Raw genomic sequence first — 26,602 nt, 5'->3', positions numbered from 1 at the left:
CATTCGCAAAGAATTTTTTTGCTACGTTAGTCTCGAAGATGGAAAGGTTCGTAAAATGAAATTTTGTATGAAAGTACGACCATAAATTAAAATATTTAAAACTTCTCAAGTTTCCTCCGGTTTAATCGATACATAGTTGATCAACACCTGCGCGCTGTAAATTATGAACGCATTTCTGTCCAAACGAATCGATCCACGGTCCGCTTCGCGATCTTACCAAACCTAATACAACGAAATTACAAGCTGAAATCCAAAGAAGTATATACAATGCGATTCTATAAAACGTAGAAAAAAAAAATATTAAAAGATTTCAACGTGCAGCCGAAAAGCTCCTAAACCGCGATCGATTCGAGCGTAACGCGTACAAAATAGCAAAACCGCGGACGTCGACGCGTCCAGCAATTGATACACGGGTTTTTTCAATTTCGTTCCTCCATTTCCGTGGCGACGCGAAAGATATTGAAAAACGGCCGGACGTGTACAACCGGACGAGGTGGTGGCCAATCCTCAAGAGGTAGGGAACAGCGGATATGGGTACGTAAGGTAGAAAATCCTTCTCGAATTGTGCTTCGAGCAGCATTGTTACTGGCTTGGATCGAAGGCAGGACAATGAAATTCTGAAAAATGCGGAAGAAAACAGCGTGGCCAATACGCGACTTCGAGAAGAACGGAAGTTTTACCGTCTTTCTGCCACCCTCTTTCGTCTCCTCCTTCGTCCCCTCTTTCATCTCAACCACCGCCCTTATGGCAATTATATCTATATCCCTCGAACGTATGAGCATACCAGGTTAAAGGCATCCCCGTTTTTCTCTTCTATCGTCCCCTTTTCTTGTCCGTTCAAACCCCGACGTAAATCGAGGGTTCGCTTTCCAAGTTTTCGAGACGCTGCGCGATTGTAATGGCGATCAGGATTCTCGAGGATCGATTAATGCGAACGGTAGCCTGGAATTCGAGGAAGAATTGCCTCGTTCCTTTCTCGGCTATACGGAAAGGTAGAGTGAAATAACGGAGGGAAAAGAATTACTAAGATGCTGCGACGTTATTATAGTTTGCGTGGGATTGTTGTAATGTCTCGAAGGAAATATAATGTCCTGCGTACTTAAGAGCCGAGTTCTTTTCAGTCTGTGAGAATGATTCATTTTATTAGCAGGAACAAAGATTCTTCGAATGTTTTTGTGAATGAGGCATAACGTACCAGGACTTAGGAAGAGAGGCATATTTTATAAAACGAAGTGCAGAACGGTGAGAAATAGCGTTGATTCTGATTGTCGTATTTTTTAGGACAGTTTTTACTAATTGTAAATTTTACTAATTAAACTGAGGACAGTTTCTGTTACGCCACGAGGCTTGCCACAGGCTGTATTTCTAACCGTCGCTCGCGGTCCTGCAGTGTCGCAGGCAGATCGTCTTATCTGCCCGACGGAACATATACAATGTATCGACGAGCGCATAGTTGTCGTCAAGCAGCGAGCTCTAGAAACGTCGATTTTTGTCCGTTACGTTTTCCACACAAGAAGGCGGCATACGTGATCATAGACGCGAGCGGTGGCGTGACCCGAGCATAGTGGGAGTCGTCTTCCAAACAAGACAAAGAAATGATCGAAAGGCAATCAGTCCCTTCCGACGAGCCAAACGTTATACATCGAGAGGTCTGACGAGCAAAATCAAAGACACATGGTCTAACGAATTCATTGAGAGACATTGTAAAGTCGAGTCAACTTTCTGTAGCATATTACTTTATTCATTGTTAGACAATTTGTGGCGTGTTCATCATATTATTGTCAAATATATTATTTTATGTTAACCTGTTAATACAGTGTTAAAGTCATTGAACCACCTCTGTTATCTTAACCGAAACAGGGGAACGACTATTTCGCGGCGTCGATTAACAGAATCGTAGCGAGAATTTACGCCTCTCGCAGACGCGTTTTCCTAGCGACCGCATCTCTCCCCCAACGGTCGTAACAGTTCCTTACAAATAAATCCGTTTCTATTAAACCAGAACCCTAATCGAAACATCAGGAGCGTAGTTCGATATTAATATGAGCCAATCAATAGCCAATGCACAAACTTTCTAACACAAAAAACAGTAAAATTAAAGTAACACAATTTCTCCAACAATTAGCAATTCAAATCGCCCGTTCTACGGTTCCTCTTAAACGTCTTCGCATACTATCCCAGCCTCGTAACACAGTTCAGTTTCAACTTCACGTTCAACTATCCATCGCCATCAAAGAAAAGCTAGCACTAAGCAACCAACCTCTGGAACAATCAGGAGGAAAAAGAGTCGTAAAACAAGCCATTAATTCCACCCAGTTCCCTCGATTTTCCGAAACGAAACAGGTGAAGGTTGCGCGACTCGAGTCGATACTCTACACGAAAGTTTCCCTTCCTCCATCCTCTTCGGTCGGTCTCCACCCCCCGGGGGCGCGCGGATGACGTAAATCCGCGATCCACGCTGATTTTCGAGGAAATTTCGCCGAGTGCCGTTGTAACAATAGCTTCCTATACCTTTTTCCAGAGCGAAAGTTTCGCCAGCGGTTCGTTCGTTCATTCGTTCAGGATAAAAAAGAGACGAGCGAGGCGGAGGGGCGGAAGCGAAATTCAATCTTCCGGTTAAAGAAAAGTTAAAGCGGCTACCGGCTTATCGGGAAGTTGCCGCGCCGCGCGGAAACGGATCTCGGTCCCCCGGACATATTTAAATCCCCGGCGGGGCTAGCCGTAAATTACCAGGGTTAGCCCAACACGCGCTGCTAACTTTGACGCGGGGGCGGAAGCGTTCGTTGCGCCGGCTAAACGAGCCTCGATCGCTCGTTGATCATCGACCGCGACGATTAAGGGTCACGGGCTAATGAAATCCGCCTCCACCGATCCTGCGTGTGTACAATGTGCGAGAACGAAGAGAGGGTCGTTCCTGATTGGATTGTTAAATATTTTAAAGCAAACTTCGTTTCTTTTTCCTTTATGCCTTGATAACGAGTAGATCGAGAACGTTGGCTGCTAACGAATAGGTTAAAAATGTTCCTGGATTTATGGAAAATATACACGACCATGTGGAAAATGTATATAACGCAATAATATGTAAAGTACATTAGAATATCAAATCGTTCTGCTTGAAAGAAATCTCTACTTATATTCGATTTTTCTACTTTTATTCATAAAAATATAAACGTCTACGATATTGTATAAAGATCTGTAATCAAGTTGTAGGTGAAGAATAGTCGTGTTAATTTTTTATCTAGATTTTACGAGGATATTTTTCCATTTTGACTTTCGATCGATACTGTTGAAGCATGGATGATCAAGATAGTTTGAAACCAATTTAACGTAAGTTACTTAATTTTACAATATTGGATTTCTATTTGTATCGTACATCTTACTCGACGAATCCCATTGACGATTCTTAATATGGGATATACGTTGAAACGAAACGATCTAGTTGGAACTATCGTGAACTGCCTGTAATCCAATACATCCTTTAATAATGAATTATACAAATGATTAACGCGGGACGACATCTTCCCACCTATTTACGAATACATTAATAAAACAGTTATTTTAAATAATCTTGGTATTTTCATCTTTCGAGCGTCTCCGATGAAGTTCTCGATACTAAAAACCGATACTATACTAAACATATGAATTATAAAGATCTTTAAACTTCGTTATTCTACGAGCGTAGCTGCCTTTCCAATGGCAACCTCATATACCGATATTATTTTCCATTTTTAATCGACGTTACAAATCGACTGTCGAAAATATAACTCGAGTTCATTTTTACTTACGTTGCTCGGGGAATGAAGATAAACGTTTGAACTATTTGACTTGACGGAAAGACGTAACCTTCGTTCTGGAAAGTAACTAGAAGTGCAACGTCAGGTGCGTGAACGCGCGACTTCGCGCGCAGCCGAAGCGAGTAACCGGCGACGACGTATGAATGATACATGAACGAGCCTGTGGATCCTCTCGCGTCCCATTACCGCCAGTAAATCGTCCTTTGGAAAACCTTCGAACAGGAGTGCGCTCGGTCGAGTTTGCATAATGCTCGGCGAAGAACGTGGTCGAAAAACGTTGGAAAAAGATTTCGCTGCTTGACGACCGGTGCGCGTTAAATCTTGAAAAAGTGTGGAAATTTTGTATCTTTAAAGGAACTAATTGGAAATTTAACAAGCAACGGAGAAGTAAAAGAGGAAAAGGGAAAATTTAGCCTCTTAAGAAAATATATATAAAACACCATTTGCATCGAGATTCTTACGCTTAAAATTTACGATAATAATAAATAGCTTAATAAATTAATAGCTTAAAAAGTACTCGATAATGAAACTGTAATAAATGTATATATGTACATATAACGATAGTTAAACACCAAGATGCAAATTACCGCGTACAGTAAACAACTTCTGACGATGAACAATTATTAATTACCGATACGATGGAATTTTACATTACGCGTAAAAGAAGCAATTACATAGCCAGGTTAATTAAACGAAAAGTGACGTACATTTTTCAGTATACGGCCAACACGATCGTCGAACGCGAACGTATAAATTATTGAAATTAATTATTAGTTATGCCTCGAACGCAACAGTTACGTGTAATAGCGACAAATAACGAAGAATAATAGTCTCTGGTAGTCGGTTGCACTGAATTCAGCCCGTTCCAACGGGGCAGCATGACTTCACGAATGCTAGAAAGCTCGCAAGCGTGCGTTTCACGGGAACAATGGACCATCGATAAGTATGCCAGTCAACAACAATTTACTATCCGATACGCGACATAAATCTTTCCTATAAATTGTTCGATGATTCTTAACCAATCTATTAGTTACCGAACATGTTTGCTCTTTATATAAAGGGGCTTTTTAATCCCAGAAAAATTCAACCAAACACCATAGGGCGATGTTAAAATTCATAATCTTGTCGAGCAATCCTGGATTAGCAAAGCTGTTGCTCTATTTAGTTCTCGGATTAAATACAGATTTTTCCTATCCTCTGAAAAATATTTCAAAAATATCGATTGTTATAAGATTAGTTACACCGTTTGCTTTATTTTTCTCCTTTTACTAATCTTCGTGGATTTATCGCCTATTTTTCGCAGGTTTTAAAGGTTCTCAACAGGTACGATGCGAAACTGCAAGTGTGTCCAACAATATTGTCAAGAAAAATGTTTCTTCGTCTTCGCCTCGCGCTTCCCTTCTATGGTTTCCTTTGAAAAAGAAACTTCACTGCGACGTACGTTTAAAATTACAAGTCGTAAGTCGATATAAAGCAAAGAAGAATACGATCGGTAATTAAGCTCGCGATCCTCTCCTACAATTTCGCAACAAAGCTTAAGAAATCGCTTAGTAAGTATTCGAGATATTGATTGGCGAAGTCAACTCGTTTGTCCCAGTTAACAGGTGAACCAGAATCTAACGTAAAAGAGATCCGAGCAGATAACGAGGCAATGGAATGGTGGCACGCGGGAATGGACCGTTTAAAAAGTGCAGTGGATTTTACGAGGTGGTCTGGTTTGTCGCGGCGGAATCGAAGGGGCTTATGCAGATTGCTTATTATATGACCGCGGCCTGTATCGCGTAGATTTTATTACGGCTACAGTGACGGTCGTGCAGAAGAGGATAGCGGGATTGAACAGGGTTGAAGAGCAGAAGGAGGGAGCGCGCTTTAATTGGTATGTAAATCGCGTCTCCCTCGCGTTCGCGGTTCGTACAGGAGAGCGCGCATACAAGGGACGAGCAGGCCGCTTATCGTTTATGCGTGCCCGTACTCGTTGGCTTTACCATACATTATCCCCTCGGTGATATCGGCCTAAATCAAGCGGCTTTCGTGTTATCGATTTTCGAATGGAGAGTGTAGCCCGCGCCTGGACCGTCGACCAGACCATCGAAAGTGATTTTAACCCATTTCGATCGATACTCCGTTTACCCTTGCCACGAGTGTTCGTTCCGTTCCGACCGGCATGGTGACCAAACACCATGACGTACAATGGGGTACGTAATTTTTGATGATTCTTCTTTTGGGCTGACTTTATCGAACGGCTGCTCGTTTGCTGGGCTATGGCGTTTATTAGCTGAAAACAATGCGTGTTACGGCTCTTTGTTCCCGGTTTAGTTAACTTGCTTGGTGATTGATTTAAGGTTTAATAAATCATGTACACTGTAGGTCATAAGTTTTGTGGATAATGCAGATACTAGTAGAATTGTAGAATATTCCGTAATAAGCATGTTACGGTAAATATGTTGAATTATCGAAATTCGTAATCGTGTTGAAACAATCCCTGATTTTGCTTCCAATTATTTAATAATTCCAGTCTACTCCAGTGTCGGTAGCGATGATCGGTAACAATTCAGGCGTTTGTAACCAGCAAACAGGGTTAGATATTTCGCCATCACACTCCACGTATTAAGATGTGTACTTCATTCGTATCGCATCATCAATTTCGTTTTGTATTAAGAATATTTGAATAACTACTCTCTCGTTCCAGTTTGCTGTTTTACGAGCTATCTATGTTGTGATAAATAAATGTAATAAAGTAAGAAGATTCGCGTGATTCTCCATTTTCGCCTTCGATAAAAATACAAAAGTGAATTCTCTAGAGAATTACGCCTACTTTATCCAACGTACATATAGCAATCAAAATCTGTCTGCAATTCAGTATTCGTGCAAGAATTTAATTGCGAAGCTACGCAAGGATACGCATGAAATTCCTTTCCAAGCGTGGCCGTTTAACTTCCACAAAGAAAAGCCACCCTTCAGAAACAACTCGACAAATCGACTGCAGGTCGAAACAGACGGTTCATACACGCCAATTTCACCGTCAATTGTCACGCAATGTTCAGTCGTTCGCGAGGAGACCCGTTTTCCTCGACTGGTTCGACATCATCGCGCATCGTCGTCGTCGAAGACGAGGAGGGCGGGAGAGACACCTTTTCGCATATTTCCACACGACAGCCACGAAGGGGAGACGCGACGAACGCTCACCAGGAGTCTACGTTCCAAGGAAACGACGCGGCGAGACATAATCAAAAGTTGCCATGGCTACACTCAGGATCCCGTGTCACGACGCGGCGTGGCCTTGGGCCGCGGCTTGAATATAAGGACGAGAACGAGGGAAAACAACCCCTACACCCGCCCCTCGATAACGCAAGAACGTCTTTCAATTACGGACCAACCCGACAGCGAGATCTCTGCTGTCTAAGACACGACGGCAGAATCACATGTTTTTGTATAAAAATAGAAAAATTGTATTTTCATTTCGAAATTAGTGCGAATATGTTTTATCGATAGTAAAGATGTACAAGCCAAGGATGTACAAGTTTGGCGTTAGGATGGGCAAATTTATCGAAATGATTTTCGTTTCAGGCTTCCAGTTTATGTCGTTTTTAAAAGTGTACATTGATATCTGTCTAGTTTCACTGACAATGAGTTAAAGGATGATCGAATGTAGGCTGCTTCTTGTTAGATAGACTCGACGTGAAAAAGTAGGGTGAAAATGTATAATAAAGCTTCTTGTGGACAAACACTTTTTTGAAATGTCTGATACTCCTAAGATTCAAGAGCTTGTTTTTAAAAAATAAAAATGAATAGAAAGAGAGCAGCATATTTTGGCCTCTGCTTCTTTGCCAAGGCTTGGCCTTTGTGACTCGTTCTTATTCTTCAACAACAGAATAAAGTTAATGAGAGGAAGGTCTAAAGACGTTGATATAATTAAAGCGGATTTAATTAATGTAACAGCTATTTATTCCCATCAAAAGACTTTCAACGAAGTTGTAGCAAGCATACAAATACTACCAACAGAGGACTTCTTTGAAGGAAATAGCTGGCGTTTAGCTGATTATTGGTGTCTTTGGTCGTTGGTATCTCCTTTTCTCTCTTTCCCTCTCTCTTTCTCTCTTTCTCACTCCTCGCACCCTTCAACTAATTGTAAGCAACGTTACAACATGTCGATGGTCAGGACCAAATACACGATTCTAATCTACTGTCGTTTTATCAGATTAGATTACACTGTCGTTATTAATTAGAACGCTAACTACTTTCGCAACCTACTCGCACAGAAACGTCTATTCCTTTCGCTAAACGTCCACGTAGTTTTTCGAAAATTCCCGGGAAACTTGGACGTGCTGCTGGAAACTCGATTTCAAGAGAACGTGGTCGCCTTCAGGATTATGCGATTTAAACGAACTTAAAGCGGCACATATCGATCGATAGTGAGAGGATGGGCGAGGAAGAGATAGACAGATGGAGGAACGGAAAGAGAGAGCTAGGCAGGGAATAAGTGAGTTCACAGTGGGTGGAGGAGGCGACGGATTCGCGTGACGTCTTTGACGGTGCGTCTTCGTCGACGACGAAAGCGTCGGAAGCTGCACGTCTTGAACAGAACGGCACCGAGCGGCACGCATCTTCAAAGGGGCCGAAGTCCTTTGCAATTCTAGTTCGCGTCATGTGAAATGCAATCATATTCTATTTCGAACGCTCGCAACTCGGCGAAGCGTATTCCGGCATCCGTTTGCCGAACGCTATATGTACCCTTCGCATAATTGATTCATTGTTTCCGGCTGTTGCGATTATCCTTACTTCGACGATCCATTATCGCGACTTTTTCACCTATAATTTTAGAATGGAACGTGCAGAAGCGTTAAAATTAAATTTATCGCGTTAACTAACTTGTACTGGGTGGGTAGGAGACTGAACTTTGCGTTCGTTGCAGACAAAAGTTTGTATTTGTTTAAAAAATTGACGTATCTTAAATTTTGCTTCTGGTATTGGGATCTAACGTATCAATTTTTATTTTGGAACTATGAAATTTCTTTTATATAGAAAATATAACCTAAGTGGAAATTATAAATGCATAAACATTCGCAGTTTATGATTAATTAATGAATTATCGTGCAAGAAGCACTCTCTTATGGTAAACTCTGAATCTCAAAAAGAAACGTAAGATACAGCGAATCAAACAAAAACTTAGTTTCCGAACTACAGAACGTAACACAGATCACACTGTTCGACGTTATCACGATATTTGCGAGTTAAATGTAAATACCTACACGAACACCGTTCCCTGCATACTATCGAAACACCTTCCTTTAATTGTCGAAAATAACAGCATCCTTGCGAGCATCTGTTCCCTTGGTTGGTTACAGAGTTGGCGAGGAAAGAGGAAAAGAGAGAAAGTTGCGCGTGGCGAGCAGCTTTGCTACTTGATAAACCGTGTAGCTTTCCCGGGCTTTTCTTTGCTTCAGCAACGACACAGGGTGATTTCCTTTCGGAACGTACCGCGCAAAATTCTAACTAGCAAAGTTTCCCGGCGACGCGACGGCGACGTGATAGTAAGAGGAAAATGAGGCAGAAGGGCGGCTGAGGGGGCGGACCAAGAAGTGGAGAAAGAGCAGTTGACAACTTTTTAATCTTCTTGGAATCTCATTGGATCCATCCGTTGGAACAACGAGGCGAAATTCGCGCCGTTGGCAAACAAATTTCGTTTGTCCGCCAGAATCACGCTGATACGCGATCTCCTCGATTTCTCTGCTCATCCTGCGAATAACCAATAGCATACTTCATTTTTTCTTCCATTCCCTTCCTTTCTTGTCGTTTTGGTCGCCTCGTTTTATTGATTACAACGAGGTCGAAAATACGATCGAAGAGATTGCAACTACAAAACCGACAGCTTCACTTTTTGGCAATCTGAGTAAATAAAACGAAGATTTAAGAAGCAAACTTATTTTAATCTTCCCTGGTACACGAGAAAAGGAAAAAATCTTGTTTCACGTGAATTTATAATTTAGAATTTATAATCTATTTTTTGCAGTATCGCTTAGAATTATTAACTACAATGAACTTTTTTTTTGCATGGAGGAATGAATAGAACTGTTTTGAAGATTCTTTCAGATTTGTCAAATACAATAAAAGGTAGATCAATGGAAAATCCCAAGAAGAGATTAATGTGAGTGGAAACGTTCCATTTCTCATGATTTTTACCTTTTGATCTCAATATTTCCTTCCCATGTGATGTAAGTTTCATTTCTACAACAACAATAAATACCTTTAGTCGCTTCGTTTTTAAAACACGATTTATTTTCTTTGTCTCGTGATCCATACTAATATGAATTCTACGCACGTGTTCCGTTGTAACGGATTTCCAACACCGTGCAATGTTCCTCGCTAACAAGTACCAGTCGCTAAAATTTATATCTGTTGTTAGATCTGAAACGCAAGCAAACGGTGTAAAGTACGATGCAAGGCCAAACTTCGAGCAACAGAAACAACGAAATTTGCTTTTGAAGCAGGTGCAAGTGCCGAGTTTTTCACAAAAATTATGATCTGTGAAAATGGCACAACGTAGAGATTGTTACTTTCAAGAAGAACGAATTATTCAACGTAAAAAGGTGCAAAATTATGTACGAATGATTCATTCAAACTGTAAACAACCTGTTGTGTAACTTTTTCTCGCGCGTATCGATGACTCACCCAGAACAAAAAGCAAATTATTCATAATTATTCGTGTTCGAACAAAGGATAGATAGAAACGCAGAACTAACGAAAGAATAGCTGAATAAAAATCAATTTCAAATTCTATTCCCAATTAATTATTCATAAACCTTTATTGTACAATAATAATTAATCAAAATGACGAATGGTCCTTTTTAATACCTTTTACTTTTTTTATATTATAAGATGGCAAAAATAATATTACTAGAGATTAAGATAATAAAATTTCAGATAGAAATAATACACGATGCCGATAATATCATGGTTTGACTGTTTGCAATAATTTTCTCTGATTGTAATTATCTCCTGAATTAATTATTCGAGACAGTGAACACGAATGAGCGCATGCACGGAAAATTCTACATAATTCATTCGATTAACAGTTACTGCAATTTTTCTGTTATCTATCCGCAGCTGAGTAATGGATCGCCGAACGTGACAAACGTTTTTGTCGCGTAATTTATTACTCCGATTTCAATGAAAGCTCCCGAATATCGTGACGGTGTAAAAAATAGAGCGGAAATGAAATTTATAAAACTAGGAGATACCGATCTGTATGCGTGTTGTGCAGGCCATGATCGAGAAAGAGTGTCACGTAGTTTTACAATCATATTATATATTTTTAAATTAAACGAAAAGTACAATGAAAAATTTGAGAAAATATTATTAAAAGTTATACGTAAATAGTCAGAAATTATGATACATAGCGTGTCATGACGTAAGAAATAATAATTACGGAGGAACGAGGGAAATGAAACGAATGATAAAAAAAAGCAAATTTATCATTTTACTGACAATACGTTTTTATTATGAATTTATTACTTAAATTGTATTATCCAAATTGAACGTGATATTTTATGAAAATTTAAAGATATATCGACCTAGAATCATCAAACCGTTGGAAATGTTGATTTTACTGAATTCTAAATACAAATTCCACTGTATTCCTACTCGATTCTTATCGTATAATTTTAATCACAATTATTTACTTAACTTTATTTAAGTTACATACTAAATATTTTTAATATTTGTATAAAAATGAATCTTTCAGCAATCTGAAATCTCTTTATTTCTCACTTGCTGAACAATTTTCAGAGCCCGTACACTTACAATCACTTGACATTAATTTCATAAACAAAGCAATTTCTAAAACGCGGAACAACGCGGCGGCAAACGAAACGGATACAACGAAACGTTTTCGTTGTTCTTTTTTCCTCGTGAAACAACGCTGGTCGCGTGAAAATTTCAAGCGGAAACAACCCTCCGGCACCGCGCGCAAAGCCACGAAACGGAACGCAACGTAGAAACGCGGCACGTATACAGCTGTCCTAAAAAAATTCGTAGAAGCTCAGACTAACCGACGTTAAACTCGAAACGAGGCAGTTCGAAAGGTTAATTCGACTTTCATGGCCGCTTCGGCTCAAATACGGGCAACCGAAATAAACGAAGAGGAATGACGAAAAGAAGAAGACATCTACGAATACTAGCTGTGCTGGTAATCGTAGAAATAATTCTACGGTGAAACGAATCGTATAAGATGAAAAAACCGTGTAGAAACTTTTTTTGCAATTGACTGACAATCGAAAGAAGGCTGTATGTAGTTAACTGTTAATTATTAATGGTAATATATTTAAGTCGTATTAAGCCAGTCATACTTTTCTGTAAGGTAAATTTGTTTGGCAGAATATTTTCTACGGAATGAAGTCAAACAACAAACGCGATAGAAGAAATAAGCGACGAGAATTTTGCGATAACGTTGAGATAAAATTTGATCTCCAACATAATGGCAATTCCTACAGGTTTTGAGGATTTCGTGACGCTTATAAACGAGGTTACATTGTATATCTTAACGCAGTAACCACCGCTGACGTAGTACTACGTCTTTTCATGGCTAAAGCGGAAAGCCGCTAACGTTGTAGCGGTCCAGGGTTATTTTATAGAAGGCAATAACAATTTAACAACATACTGTAACTATAAAGGTGGATAGCATGAATGATGTCATATCATACTATTACATACTATCACACTATCGTCAAAGAAACGAATAGCGATATAAATCTTCGGATGGGAAGTTACTGCCTTTATATTTTACATTTATATATAAAAAAAAAAAAATCAAAATTTAATATTTCATTATATGTAATTTTCATGTATCTTTCATATGACTTTTTGCTGTTAAAAATAGAAAGCTTTCTTTTGAACTACAGTTAATACATTTTTATAGCGTCTAATGTCATTTACGAACCTTTGTAACATCGCGACTCTATGACTTGGAGGTTCAGTTTCTTCCGCTTGCAATTAGTTTATATGATATCCCGCGAACGAAATTGTTGTTTCCCGAGCGTATACTGTATATCTGGTATGGGTTAGGTTAAAAGACTTAGCGAAAAGTCGACAGTTTTATTTGTCAAGGTACAGAACCAAGTTCTCAGATATTACGAGGAAAGAAATGGCTAGAGGCAAGGAACTCGGTATCGAAGTTAGAAGTGCTGTCGTCACTGTACTTGCACAAAGTGGCAGAAGAAGGCGTGCGAGGCCAATTATCAGTGACTCTGAGACCAAAGAAATTTCTTGTCTTTTTACTCCAGTTCTAAATAATAAGCAAATCGAGCCATGGTATTCGCACACTCTTGCTACTTTATATCATACTTTTTATAAATACCTGAATACACGTTCCGATGTGTTATAGTGTTATCACATTCCAAGCAAAACATATTTATATCAAAAATAATAAGAAAATATGGTGCCACGTATTATAAATGAAACGAAGCTATTCAACGAGCAACTTCTAGTCGAAAAGTATATATATCCTAACGAGTGGATTAATTTCAATAGCTTTAACAGTACGAACGGGGAAATTCTAACAAAATATCCTTAGTAATCCTTCAGATTCTTTCATTCGTAATAATTATTCGTCATAAATACGGTTGCGGTCAGCTTTGCGCAAATGTTACCATCCATTGGAACGCTTTTTGACAAACTTAAGTTTCATCAAATTCGTTCCAACTAGCGAAATTAATTCCCTCGTTACTACAAATATTTTTTTCTTCTATCGCCACAATATTCCTATTAAAATTGCAATGATATTAACGTTTCACGAAATATAACGAAAAAATTGTAATTGCTCGAGACGTGTAATCTATTACTAGATTAATTGGTTTCCCTACAAGCCCTTGCTTCAAAACACGCACGCCTCCGACAACAGTTTTAACAACCCTTCGATCAACCCTATGTACAAAAACATTCTCTCAGAATCCATTAAAAGGTTTTCCAACGAGCTTCATCTCAGCCGCGTACGTCCAGAAAATTCCGAAAATCCAATTTTCCTGAGAAAAACCTGCGTCCTCGTCTTCCTTTCGAGAGAAAGATTTCCTCAAAAAATCCCCGTCTTCTCGATCACGGTGTACAAACTCGAGGTCCTCGACGTGCTACGTACCACCCATCAGCACCCAAACGTCCACACCTACATACATGTACTCGCGTACTCACACATTGGCGCATACACATTAGGGAAAAAAGGAGAAAAAAAAATGTATTTGCCGTCCCAGTTTGCCCCGGTTGGCATGGCAGGGCGAAAGCTCTTCAGTAAATCCAGCTTAAAGCAGCTGTGTAAACGTTGACCTATATTACAATCACGCCGGCTCGAGTGCTCGGCGACGCCATCGGTCTTTTCGAAGCCGCTACAAAGTAACTTCGTGGCCGCCTGGTGCACGTGGTCGACCGTGTGGTGTGCGTGGCGTGCAGTCGAACGCCTACGCGAACGCCACCAGCCTCCACCTTACTACTATTTACCGTGGTTCTTGGCAAAATTTCCACTAGCCGAGCACAGTCCTCTCTCGCTCTTCGCTTCTTCTTGTCGCCGCTCCTCGCTTTGCCTCGCTGATCGTTTCGCGATTCGACCACCGGAGAAACCCTTTTCAACCCTTTGGAACTCGGTTAATCGGTGCTCGGATAGAAAATCCGTCATACACAGACGAATGTTCATACAGGGTGTCCAGTAATTTTGGTGCAATCAGCAAGACGGTGGTTTTTATATGAAAAGGCAAGTGGAAATGAAATTGTTTCATACGACGAATGTGTTAAGTATATGTGAATTTGACGAATAAACAATCGACAGCAGGTTCAGAGCTGCGGAACAAAATTTGCGTAGAATTAGTTCGATGCATAGGTAGTCGGCAAACTTGCAAATTCGATTTTCTAAAAGACGAGACTTCAAGCAAGAAATTCTTATTCTACGGTTTCAACTTATTTTCAAGTGTCAGGCTTCAGTCGATCGTCCGCTCTTATCCGGTTAGGAATTGGCCAAGTTCACGTATATCTGACAGACTGAAGCTTCATTTTCTCGAAAACGAAACCTCATTTTCAACTCGTTTTTTCATCCAGAAGCAGCCGTTTGCAAATTGTACCTGATTATTGAGACACCCTGTACACCCGTGTCGATGAGATCGACGAACGGATGGATGGATATTTTAAACGGGAATTTTTTTCACCTTCTGACGTTCCCTTTTATCTCTTTGCTTTGATTCCCGTCGAAAAGAGATACCCTAACGATTGGACGGAGTTTCATCTTGAGTTCGAGTCGAGAATCCAGGGAATCCGGTCGAACTAATTTGCCAGTTTTCGAGGGTTTCTCCTTTCGCCACGAATTTTTCGGATCACGTGGCCGAGATCGGTGCTCGAGTCATGTTTTGCTACCAGCGATCGATTTTGTTTCTGGAGTTCGACCTTTTTTTTTTGTTCTTTAACGGGTAGCCAGCTGAATCGACGTTCGAACTCGCCTTTTTCTCTCCTCTAGCAAATATCCTGGATTAGACCTCGTTAGCTTTCTACGAGTGGAAATTAGAAGTTTAGTTTGTTAGCTAGCGACCTCTCGATCAAAAAGAGAGATAAATATATTTTACTTTTTTCTTCATTTATATATATGTGTTACCAACGAAGAAATACAATTAATACATTAATTTATACAAAAAAAAAATGGTAAAATTATAGCGTAAAAACTTTACGAGGAGTTATTTCGGGCTTAATAGAAAGAAGCCTTTAACTACGGTATACTCGACGATACAAAGGCGAGAATTTTTCAACCTTACGCTGTTCCTCGAATCAAATCTCGAGGTATTTTTTATACCCAGCGCGCAATTATTAGCGAAAGAAGCAATTGTTTCTTTTTCCATGAAACGCGATAATATGGAACGTGACGCGCGCATAACGAAGAACGGGTCTACGAAACGAACAAATTTTCATTCACGTCGTATGTAGAGAATGAGCAAGATGTGGATGGTCGATGCTTGTGTATCGCGTGCCAAAGAATATTTGTTTGCGCGTCGGTCGCGATATTACTTGCGAGAGATGCGCATAAAAAATAGCGGGCAGACGCGCGCAAAGAAAAATGGCACAACTGCACAAGTAAGTACTTCGCTTTACTCCTCCTCACTCTGTTATCTACACTCCAGGGGTTGAGTGGTAAAAGCGGGGAGACACTTAAAGGATTTACGGGTCTGAGAACTCTAGACCGCTCTTGGATTGGCTCGAAAGTACGAACTTGAAACCGAGTGCACGCTCGGCCCGGAAATACTGGATGGAAAACGAAACGAAGCCAGGGAAAGGAAAAAAAGATCTGAAATCATCGTTGCTCGACGCGATCGAATTAATTCTAATTACACGGAGTGCTCGCTGTCTTTGGCCCGTGAACGATCTGAGAAAGCAAAAGATGAAAAGACAAATTTTTCTATGATTTATATTTGATCGAACAACGTTAAATAAAAAATTTTGTCTCTTATAATCGTCGAGTAGTATCGATAAAAGCCGCTAAATCTCATATAAATCAGAAAATTAAAGAATAATGATAACGTCGATCGATATACAAAAGCAAAGAGTATTAAAATCTCTAGGAAGTCTGAAATTTTCTTATAAATAGATAAGAGAAGCAATTTAAAATAATAATAATCTCAGTTATTCTTAGAATTAGAAGAGAAGCTAATCTTCCAACCCTGAAAAGACAACAGAACTCGGAAAGGGGGAAAAAATGTCGAAATCTTTCCACAAGAACCAAATATTTGAAGCCTCGGTGTTCGCGGCTGTAGGTTAAGCGCTCTTGTTTTCAAAGTGGAATCATAAAAAACCAATAAACTACAGCCCATAGTCGGACCAGTTTGACTATCGTTCGGAGGGGAGCAACTCTTTGCATCACTGGCATTGTTATGGACTCGAATACAAAGCTGTTTCCCCTTTCTTCTTACATGTCTGTCCTTCGACTCTGTCGCTATGGTTCTTCTCAACCCTGCTGAGTAGACCTCCTTCTGAAAGAGGGTGGAAAACCCGATACTGGATCGAAAATGATTAAATAGACAAGTTAACGAGATGAGGGCAAAGGTCGCGGTATATTCGATGGATCTTTTAATCGACGAAAATCCCATGCAAGTTAGAAGATATTTTAACATCGGACGTTTTAACCGGCAAAATGAATGAATTTTCAAGACGGAAATGATTAGCGAGCCGGTGCTCGTGAAAGAAGCATGCACGTCGGTGCTTAATTAATCGATTCGCTTTGACGGCACACGCGTGCAAAAAACGTTGAGATGCTGTAAGGAAAGAGGGTCAACTTCTTTGCTCGGTAATAAAAGAAAAAAAGTTGCTTCGCCGAGGTTGCCTCGGTTAGGCGGAAAAATTGTGAAATTAATGATTCGTTTTAAAGCGCAAAAATGCTTTTCACGTGAGCATCGTTCGGTTGCTATATGGGACAATATTCGGAGAAAAGAAATGAAACATTTTTTTCAATAAAAACACCACCGGTAGCGATTGGAAAAATATTAGGACGGAATTAGAATTTTATGCGACGAAATGGAAAATGTTTGAACAATAAATAAGGAGAAAAAGAAATACGTCTGATTTGATGCTTATCGATGTACATAAATAATGGTATATAAGTCGGCAACTCAATCCGTGATATTTTCAACAGGATGTTTATGAATATGTAGAATTTTTTTGGACGATAGTAGACATCAGGATAATGAAAAATGTTCATTTACACAAATATTGGATGAAGCTTATTCTTTAATTTACGAAGAATTTAATTTTCCGCTAAAAGGACTTATACGCTAGAAATTCGTCGTATGCGATGTAAACAAGGGAACCAAAATACAACAGAACCGTGATTATTCTAATTAATTATGGCATACCCTGTTTGGATAATCGAAATGTTCGGCTAGTCGAATAATTTCGTTTTCATGTACGAGGGAATTTTTTATTTTACAGTATTTTCTTGATATTGATATTAAACGCGAATAACAACTTTTAATTATTAATATAACGATAAACATATTTAAATATATAAGCTCTATGAAACTGTATATAGAATAATTTTATTTAGAAAAATTAAATTAACTTTCAAATAATCGATCGTTCTCTCTCTCTCTCTCTCTCTATATATATATATATATATATATATATATAGAGTATATATATATAATATATATATATATACACGTTGAAATTTGATTCTAATATATCGAGTTACATTTAAAATAACATATTTAATCGACTTACAATCTGTTGCTCTACTGTTATAAAGCAATTTCCTAAATATCCGATCCTCTATCAGGACATGGAAAAATATTAATTACTAATTACCATGGTGTAACGTGATCGATCGCAAAACTGATGGAACACTCTCCGATAGACTAGGCCGGCAATTACGCGTATAATCGGCGTGCGTAATATTTTATTATGGATGGAAGGTTGGCAGAAGGTCGATAGAGGGGTGAGAAGCTGGCGCTTAGAGGGGTGGGCGTCGAACAGGAGCGGAGCTGAATGCTAAACACGGCTAGTCTGTTACGTGTGGTTGCAGTTTGGCTTCTTAATGAAAACCAGCGGCATGGAAACGTCAGGTTTGGTTTACCCTGCAATTGGAAGCACGTCTCCTTCGAGACAGGCGTTACCGACGCCAAAAGGAAAGGCGATGCAAGATATGGATTCAGCTACCTTAATTTTCGACACTTTAACTCGTCGCTTAATGCCACCTGACCTTTTATGTTGTTCGTGATAACCATTGATCTATGCATATAATCTTTCTTTCTTCTCGAAGGATAGATGAGAGGCACAATGTAGTAGCAACAGTGTTTTTGTAGGTGGAAATCTGCAGATGAAGCGTGATTTTTCAAACCGAATGTTAATAGCGTTGTACAATACAATACACGTTTTTCACAGTGCAGGATTTTCCGTTCAAACAACGAAATGAATTTGATTATGAAGCATTGGACGTCCTACTTAAAGAATCAAGACTGATGCTTATCTCCTAACAAAAAGTTATTGCTACTGTATCTTCTTTTGCAGGCATATGACTCTTGCGAATCATTTTTGCACCTATTGCTTCAAGTAATAGCGGTAATTGAAATTTACAGAACCACATAGTGGAATACAGCGTATATGGTGGAATTACGCTGTTAAATGGAAGATGGAACCTTGGAAAATCAACTATTGTATAAAAACAATAACCAATTTTGATTAAAACTTTCGAAGATTTTGTAAATTTTACCGATACCTACGTACAAAAATTTCCAAAAAGATTGAAGGAACAAAATAATGTAAGGATCACACTTGCTTAAAACTTAATAGACAGACGTGTCTGATTTATCAGACATATACTACTGCGTTCAACATTACACACGCTGTACTGTACGCCCGTATGTCTAACAATTTTCTATCATCCTATACTATATCAGTGCAGCTAAAATACATCACAATCTATTCCTAAGCAACTCGAATCCCCATTTCCTTATATTTATTCACCGGTTTAATGGAGGCCGCTCTCCAATCAGTTTTAAACACTCTCTAAGCTCGAGGAAGCATCGGGAAAATAGATTGAATCGATCGGACAAGTGTATGGTGGTAGAGCTTTCGCGAAATCCCTTCAGAGTCTAGACTTCACACTTAAACTTAGATCAATTCGAAACGGACCTTGATACTTTCAATATAAAACTAATTTTCCTCCTCATATTTAACTAGAAAACCCCGATAGCAAGTAATTCCCAAATAGTTACGATAACGATCCCCAACTAATCAAGAAAAACAAATAGACATTCAATAAGTCATATGCCAATCCAAGAAAACAGCAACCACCTGTATGTTACAGAAAAGTCACCCTAGATACGACCACGTCAAACATACCTAACAAACCACCCTAACCAGCCCCTTAATTCTCCTTCCACGGCTCTTACACCCCAGACGTTATATATATCCCTTCGCTCGATCAACTCTACATCAAACAGTCACCCCATAATGAGTCCGTAATGTCACGAAAACAACGGAAACCGACAGCGACCTCGGCTACGCTAGTTTGCGTCGCCGAGAATTCCAGCGCAGGTGCGTGTTGCGTGTTATCGACTAGCGATAAACGGTCGGCCAATACATCGATGGAACATCTACGAGAGCCAGTATAGGGGTAAGTCTGATGGCGCGGCTGCGGCCGCCAACGATCAAAATGGATGTTCGTGCCGATAGCGTAGCCCTTCGCGTGCTCTAGCCACCCAATTAGTTCCCTCGCAACAAGCAGCCACCCTCTGACCGACGATCACCGAACTTCTACCCTCCTTACTGCAATTCAAGAACGATCAACGTTGCTGAAAACACGGGAAGGAGCTGGTAAGTAGAATTCTTTTGTAGGGGTGGAACGGGCCAGATGGATTGCCGTTATAGCAATAAGGATAATAGAAATATTTAGCAATAAGGATATTTACAGATCCTACTGTGAGTTGCGTATTTACGGACGATTTTGCGAAAAGAGTATCTGTAATTCAATTTTTCCCTTGGACTAGTTTGCTCGCGATAGATTCTGTGTGCTACTTGTTCCATTCCTTGGAAAGTATGTTATTTTAAATTTACAAATTGGGTGATGGAAAATGGAATAGGAAAATGGTGTATAAAGAGTGGAATTAAGGCTGCGCGTGAGCTGTGAGCTTTCACGGAGGAATAGAATGAATTTTAAACGATTGGTATAAGAGAAAATGGCAGGAACGTCAACTTAAGTGATTAGAAATTCTGGTGCTAATGTAACGAATCCTCGCAACACGACAAAATAATATACATAATTAATCGCAATTAATTCCATTATAGTGATACAGGTACAACAACGATCCATAGAATCATACATATTTTTAACTTGTAGGGTGTGTGTCCACCCTCGCAAAAGTACACGTATTTCAATCGTATTTCAAAAAAATAGGTTCTACCTTTAACGGGTATTCAAGAATAACCTGCACCCTGTGAACACCTAGTTGCAACGACGTTCGTCCTGTTTGATCCAGGCAGGCGCGTACGTGGCCGGCCAAGCTGGAGATATACGAGGAACGAATATCCGGAAGGGGCGGTCTGAAACTTTGGACTTTGTCCATCGTGAAGGGAGAACGAAGTGCCCCTGTCTCCATCGTAACGCGCTGCTGCACGTGCACGCTGACAAACAGGCCTTCCTCTAGGGCCTAGTGACCGATGGGACTCGGAGTATAAACTACGAGATTGAGGAAGGGTTGTTCTCCGGGGGGATACAGCGACAATGCTCGAAATCGTAACGTTTTACAGGGAAGATCAATGATGATGTATTTCAAGATCGTTAGACTACGGTTCACGGTATGAAATAATTCTTTGATTACCGAAGATTATAAAATTTGTGAACAATAAAATTCATGTATGTAACATTGCTTATGGTTGTCATTTTATATTTACCACCTGGAATTATCGTTAATTATACGAAGATGATTATACCCTCGGCCTATTAACGAGATTGTACTATAATCATAAACTGCTTCAGATACGAAGTTAAAAATTTTCTTAATAAAAATGGTCAAAGTGTAGTAACATTGTATATAGCTTTTTCATATTTTGGATATAAATATAAGGTTGCATTTCGAGGAATAAATATCTTCGAATAAATCAATCACTGTGTCTAAAATATTGGCAATTTTTGTGACAAGTTAAGTCGTCTTTCCAGATAGCAGGTTAAAGCGCGGCTTTAGGCATTATTATTTATATGCAAAGTAAAAAAAGTAATATACATTGAATTTTATATCGAAGTAAAACTACAACACTATTGAAACACTTTGCACTTACATTAATACCCATCTGATTAAACTACCCCAAACTAATTACTTGATATATATTCTTCCTCTATTATTTTCACCCTTGTACATATCATAATACCAAGTATTCATTCTATTTCAATGTATTATTTATTGTTAATTTATTTGAAATTTATAATTTTTAAAAGTTACTACATAAACGAACGTGAATTTATTAGAAATAGAATAAGAAATGTACAAATGTACAAAATTCATTAAATTCTACCTTAGAACGACGGATAAATTCAACTTAAACTCGCAGAAACAAATCTTTCTCCACTATCGAGTGACATCGGAAACAAATTGCTATAGAGGATATTCGTGGAGAAACGGATAACTTTGATATCGGAATCTCAGACGAGAAAAGCGTTGACGAGGGTAAACGCGGTAAAGGAATGGCCGTTAGCCGAAAACGGAAGACACGCGCATGGGACACGCGAGATTCCCTGCTAACGAAACTAATTTTATTGTCGTCCACTTATTAAGATCAAGACGGGGAAACTCGTCGACGGACAGACTGTTGGCATAGCGTTGCATAAGGAGCAACGAAGGGTCTCTGGTTAACAATGTTTTAGCGTCAATTTACTTACCGTGGCTGCCATGGAGAGATGAGGGGCGGCTCGGACGGCGGGATCTGAGGCTTCACTAAGCGAGCCATAGCCAACCGGAATCTGTACCGCCTTTGGACATTCTGCAATAGAAATGTATTCCTATAATACGCTTTATTCCATCGTCCGATTATTATTATTATTACTATTACAGGCATTGTTTGTTTGGGACGTAAAGATTTCCTTACTGGAAACAACAGTCGTCGTATCAAATATTATTCGTCCACGAATGTTATAAACGTCATGACAATTATATATTAGGTTGTCCGAAAAGTGTCTTTCTTTGACAGACACGTCTTTTACAACAACGCATCTTTATACAAACATGAAACCTAATCAGTCGAACGTTGTGATCTTTATTTTGATAGAACAAAATGGACCATGTAATTCGATGATGTAATATAAAACGGAAAATGTTGTGCACCCATTATTTCGTTAAAAAGAAACTTTTCGGACGACCTAATAGTTGTGAATTATCAGGATGATTGATATTTACTTAAAACAAATATGAAATACGTATTATTTCTCTCCATACTTTATCCGAAATCACGAAAGATTCCTTCTCAATTTTCCGAAAATTGATATCTTCCATTACAAATAATAAAATTATTCCAAGACTACCTCCTAACTCGTAAATCATAACTCTATTGTTAGAAAAATAACAAAGTAGATAGAAACGCGTGTCATCTCTAGACTTTCGAAAGGAATCACTCGTGTCATCCTTGAAATGTATCTTCGTCGATCGTCGAGCAATCCTTAAACTCCTTTTTCGCCAAGGACGTCTGTTTTTCAAAATGAAAATGAGATATTACACGGTCGTCGCTTGACAGGGAAGTAAGTCAATTTCGGAAATTCGAATGGCAATGCGGTCCAGGAGCAAGTTGAAAGCCAATCGTAAACTAATTGCAGCTAAATTCGCCCAGCGTAATTACGCGTTTTAATTTGAAGCCTCGCGAAAGTGCTCTTTCTCTCGTTCTCTTTCTTCGCTGTCGTTGTCCTGGCGTAACCAGCGTTCCTTCGTTTCTCGCGCGCTTTAAAAGGGGCTGTATTTTAAGCTAGCCAGTAATTAAAAGAATTACATCTTCGTTCGCTAAGGTAGCGAACTGTCGCGCCACCAAGACGTGGAAAATGGGATGGTCACGAATTTTAATCCTTCGTTCGTTGGCGTCTTAATTGAACACGTTCGCCACACGTAAAAATCGGGCTTATTGAATCTTAACTTGCTCTCGCTTTATATTACGAAAAATTTTATCCTAAAAATTCCTCTGCTATGAAATGTTACGATGATTGATACTCTTCGAGTATTGTATACTTCAAATACGAAGTAGACAGCCATACAACAAAATGTATCAGCTTTCGATATTCTGCTTACTGTTTACATGATTTTTCGATAGCACCATACAAGCCTGCAATTTTGGAATTTTCGTAGATGAAACGATATTACAAGTCATATGGAGATTTCATTTACCTTCAATCGCATAAAATACTATCAGCCTGTGGTCGGACTTAATCGTCGCATTAAACGTATTAGGACGAATTTCAAACGAAGAATTGATTTCTGACACAAAGGACCACGGTTTCATTACGAAATGAAAGAGATGAGAATGAAAAAGATGATACGTTCGTTCGATTAACAGTCGATAATTAATATAACATGTAGGTAATTTTATTTGAACAATTCTTTTATACCGTGCCATTGCAATGAATTTACAGAACAGTTTGCTCAGTGAATATTTAACGAGAAAATCGTTAGACGCAATTAATTGCTGTTTAAATAAGACGCTGAGACGGGTAAATATCGATGCGTGTATTAACTAAAAACACGCAACCTAAAATCCGATTTGTCTGTGACTTCGCCAAGTTGCGGCTTCCCGTAGATCTTACGGCGTACAAGCTGAAGTTCTACCTGCCTCGTCAAAACTTAATATACTGTTCACGGCCAATCAAACTTCCAGATCCACTAATACTCAAGTCAAATATTTCGCATGAACGTTACTGCTCGCAAAACAGTATTTAGGTCTAGAGATGGCCAAATTGATTTTCCGATCATCCACCGAAAAGATTCAAACTCTCTTCCACGCTAATAATCCCAATAAACATCCACTACGCGTCGACTACATACGCACGCAACAGCACCCTGCGCTTACAGTCAGCGAATCACCTAATCATTCGGCATTCAGGCATCCTCTGTATTTCGGCGCGAGCAGTCGCAAACCGGTCGAAACGACACGGCATTATCCAGCCAGTACGATTCGCTCGACATCGAGATCGTTCTCACCCCAGCGTTCTCCAACGCGGCGAGTTCGATTTCGAGGGAGGGCATCGGTGTTCCACTCTGCTTCTTCCCCGCAGGAACCCCCTTTCTCCCCTCTTTCCACGACTGCAACCGTGCACCGTTACATGCGTATGCAAATTTATTCTGGATATGCGTCCGTGTGCGATCCATGCTGTGTCCGGCAGCGAGTATACGTCTACACACGCGCGACTACGCGTACACCTACAGGGACACAGCCTTCTCGCGCTTGTTGTCGGTGCAGCGTAGAGGGTCATAAATTAAATGATGTAAATGCTCTGTCCACCCTCTGTCGTAGCGAGGAGAGACGACACACGAGTTCTCTCCTTCTGTCGTTAGCTGAACGTCTCTCTCCCTCTCTCTCTCTCTCTCTCTCTCTCTCTCTCTCTCTCTCTCTGTCTGTCTTGCTCTTGTTACATCAACCCCCGAGTGACCTGGACGATCCAGGCTAACCCCTGGCCAGACCCCTACTGACTGATTATAATTATCGGGGCGTACCCTGCGGCTCGCCTCGCATGGATGAAGAGGAAAGATAATGGTCGAGTGCCATTGATTCGGATGCGCCTAACTGCCGTCGAATTGTCGTAAGTGTTCACCGCGGGGGTGATTCTTTCGCGACTCTGATTGAATGGTACTTTGATGGATAATGCGTTGCTTGGTATGTTGTACATAGTTGGCGATAAGAGTACTTGATATATTTTACGAAAAATGATAAAAGAGCGCAAGGTAAAATGTAGCAGAAATTTATCTCTGATAAACACTTATCGTTTTACTCTACCGCGTCGATAGCTGTAGAGAAAGTACACTTTGAGAAGTGGATAAAAAATACTCGGATGATTGGATAGTTTTGTTTATTTTGGACGATACATTTAATAATAAGAAATATCGACGTTTCTGTTGATTTAAACAATTAAATTCGTTGATGGTTCTCGTAATATGATATATTTTAGACATTGGTTTTTAAGACTCGGTCTTTCATAGGAAATTGATATCTTAATTTCGGGTACGTTGATCACAGAGGAAACTAGATCACGATTCTGTGTGTGTTATCGTGTAATTTGCCTCGCAGCAATGAAATACGTTGCCGTAGTTTTCGTATAGAATCTCATTAGGAGAATCGATCGTAACTAGAAACAATTGTGCGGCTGCCCACGTGCGGTCTGCCTTGCGGTGAGAATTATATCCGCTAAATATGTTTAAATGTTAGGATCTTTGTATTATTTTCAAAAGGGATATATGTATGTAAGCGATATGTGCACGTATCAAAAGTATTTTTACAGAACGAGCTAAACAATAGAATAAAATGACGATAGAAGAAACGACGTTGCTTAGAAAACTCTTCAGTTAGAAAACATATATTGTTTCCGAAATTATCAATAAAATATTGCGAAAAATACTAAAATAGAAGAAGATAACGAAAAGAAATTTGTACAGTACTCTGAACAATTATTTGTCGATTAAACTATCTATGTTGTATCAAGTATTCCATAATGAGATACAGAAAGACGAAGAACATATAAAAAGATAAATATAGACGTGATTTTCGTATAGCTCCGCTATTAATAAAATCCGTTCTCCCCTTTTAATACTAATGTTTGCTTTCAATAAGTTTGAAGAGAGATCTGTCAGTCGTTGAGTAATGTATTCAATAAAATTCGGCAGTATGCAAATCTGAAAAGCTTTCGGCGGATCTCTCACAAATTCGACAGTGTTCCAATCCACTCTGCGATCCTGCTTTCCTTCTTTTCAATTCGATATCCGATTCATCGGAAATAACCAGCATCAACCTTTATTCAGACGCTCGCTACAAATTGCTCGTTTTCTCTGGTACTTTGCTCTAATCTTACTCGATGCGACACGCTCGTATAATATTTATACGATAATCGACTGCTTAAGTAGAATTTCGCGTTCTTATATTCTACCGTGTCGTTAAAAGTGTGCTCACTATCGAACCAACAAACAATAGATGTCAAACTACTTCGTTTTTCCAATAATATTAATCTATAGATCATATATTTAATAATTTTCAAACGGTATTTCTGACAAACAATTTCTTAAAGTAATGGAATGTCGTTGTTGTAAAATGACAGTAGAATATTTTATCTACGTATG

At 39.4% G+C, this 26,602-nt stretch overlaps 1 protein-coding gene across 3 annotated transcripts in view; it reads right to left on the bottom strand.

Moving 5' to 3' along the window:
* LOC117213030 overlaps nt 1-26,602 on the bottom strand; it is a 486,984-nt gene that overhangs the window by 439,398 nt on the left and 20,984 nt on the right. For all 3 annotated transcript variants that reach the window (XM_033458240.1, XM_033458248.1, XM_033458277.1), the window contains exon 2: nt 22,180-22,280. In XM_033458240.1, coding sequence (XP_033314131.1) covers nt 22,180-22,191 — 12 coding nt within the window. In that variant the 5' untranslated portion in view covers nt 22,192-22,280. The remainder of the gene's footprint in view (nt 1-22,179; nt 22,281-26,602) is intronic.

This window comes from Bombus bifarius, unplaced genomic scaffold (assembly GCF_011952205.1).
Source record: "Bombus bifarius isolate JDL3187 unplaced genomic scaffold, Bbif_JDL3187 scf7180000007970, whole genome shotgun sequence".
Classification (NCBI taxonomy): domain Eukaryota; kingdom Metazoa; phylum Arthropoda; class Insecta; order Hymenoptera; family Apidae; genus Bombus; species Bombus bifarius.
This window is presented reverse-complemented; position numbering and strand designations above follow the sequence as displayed.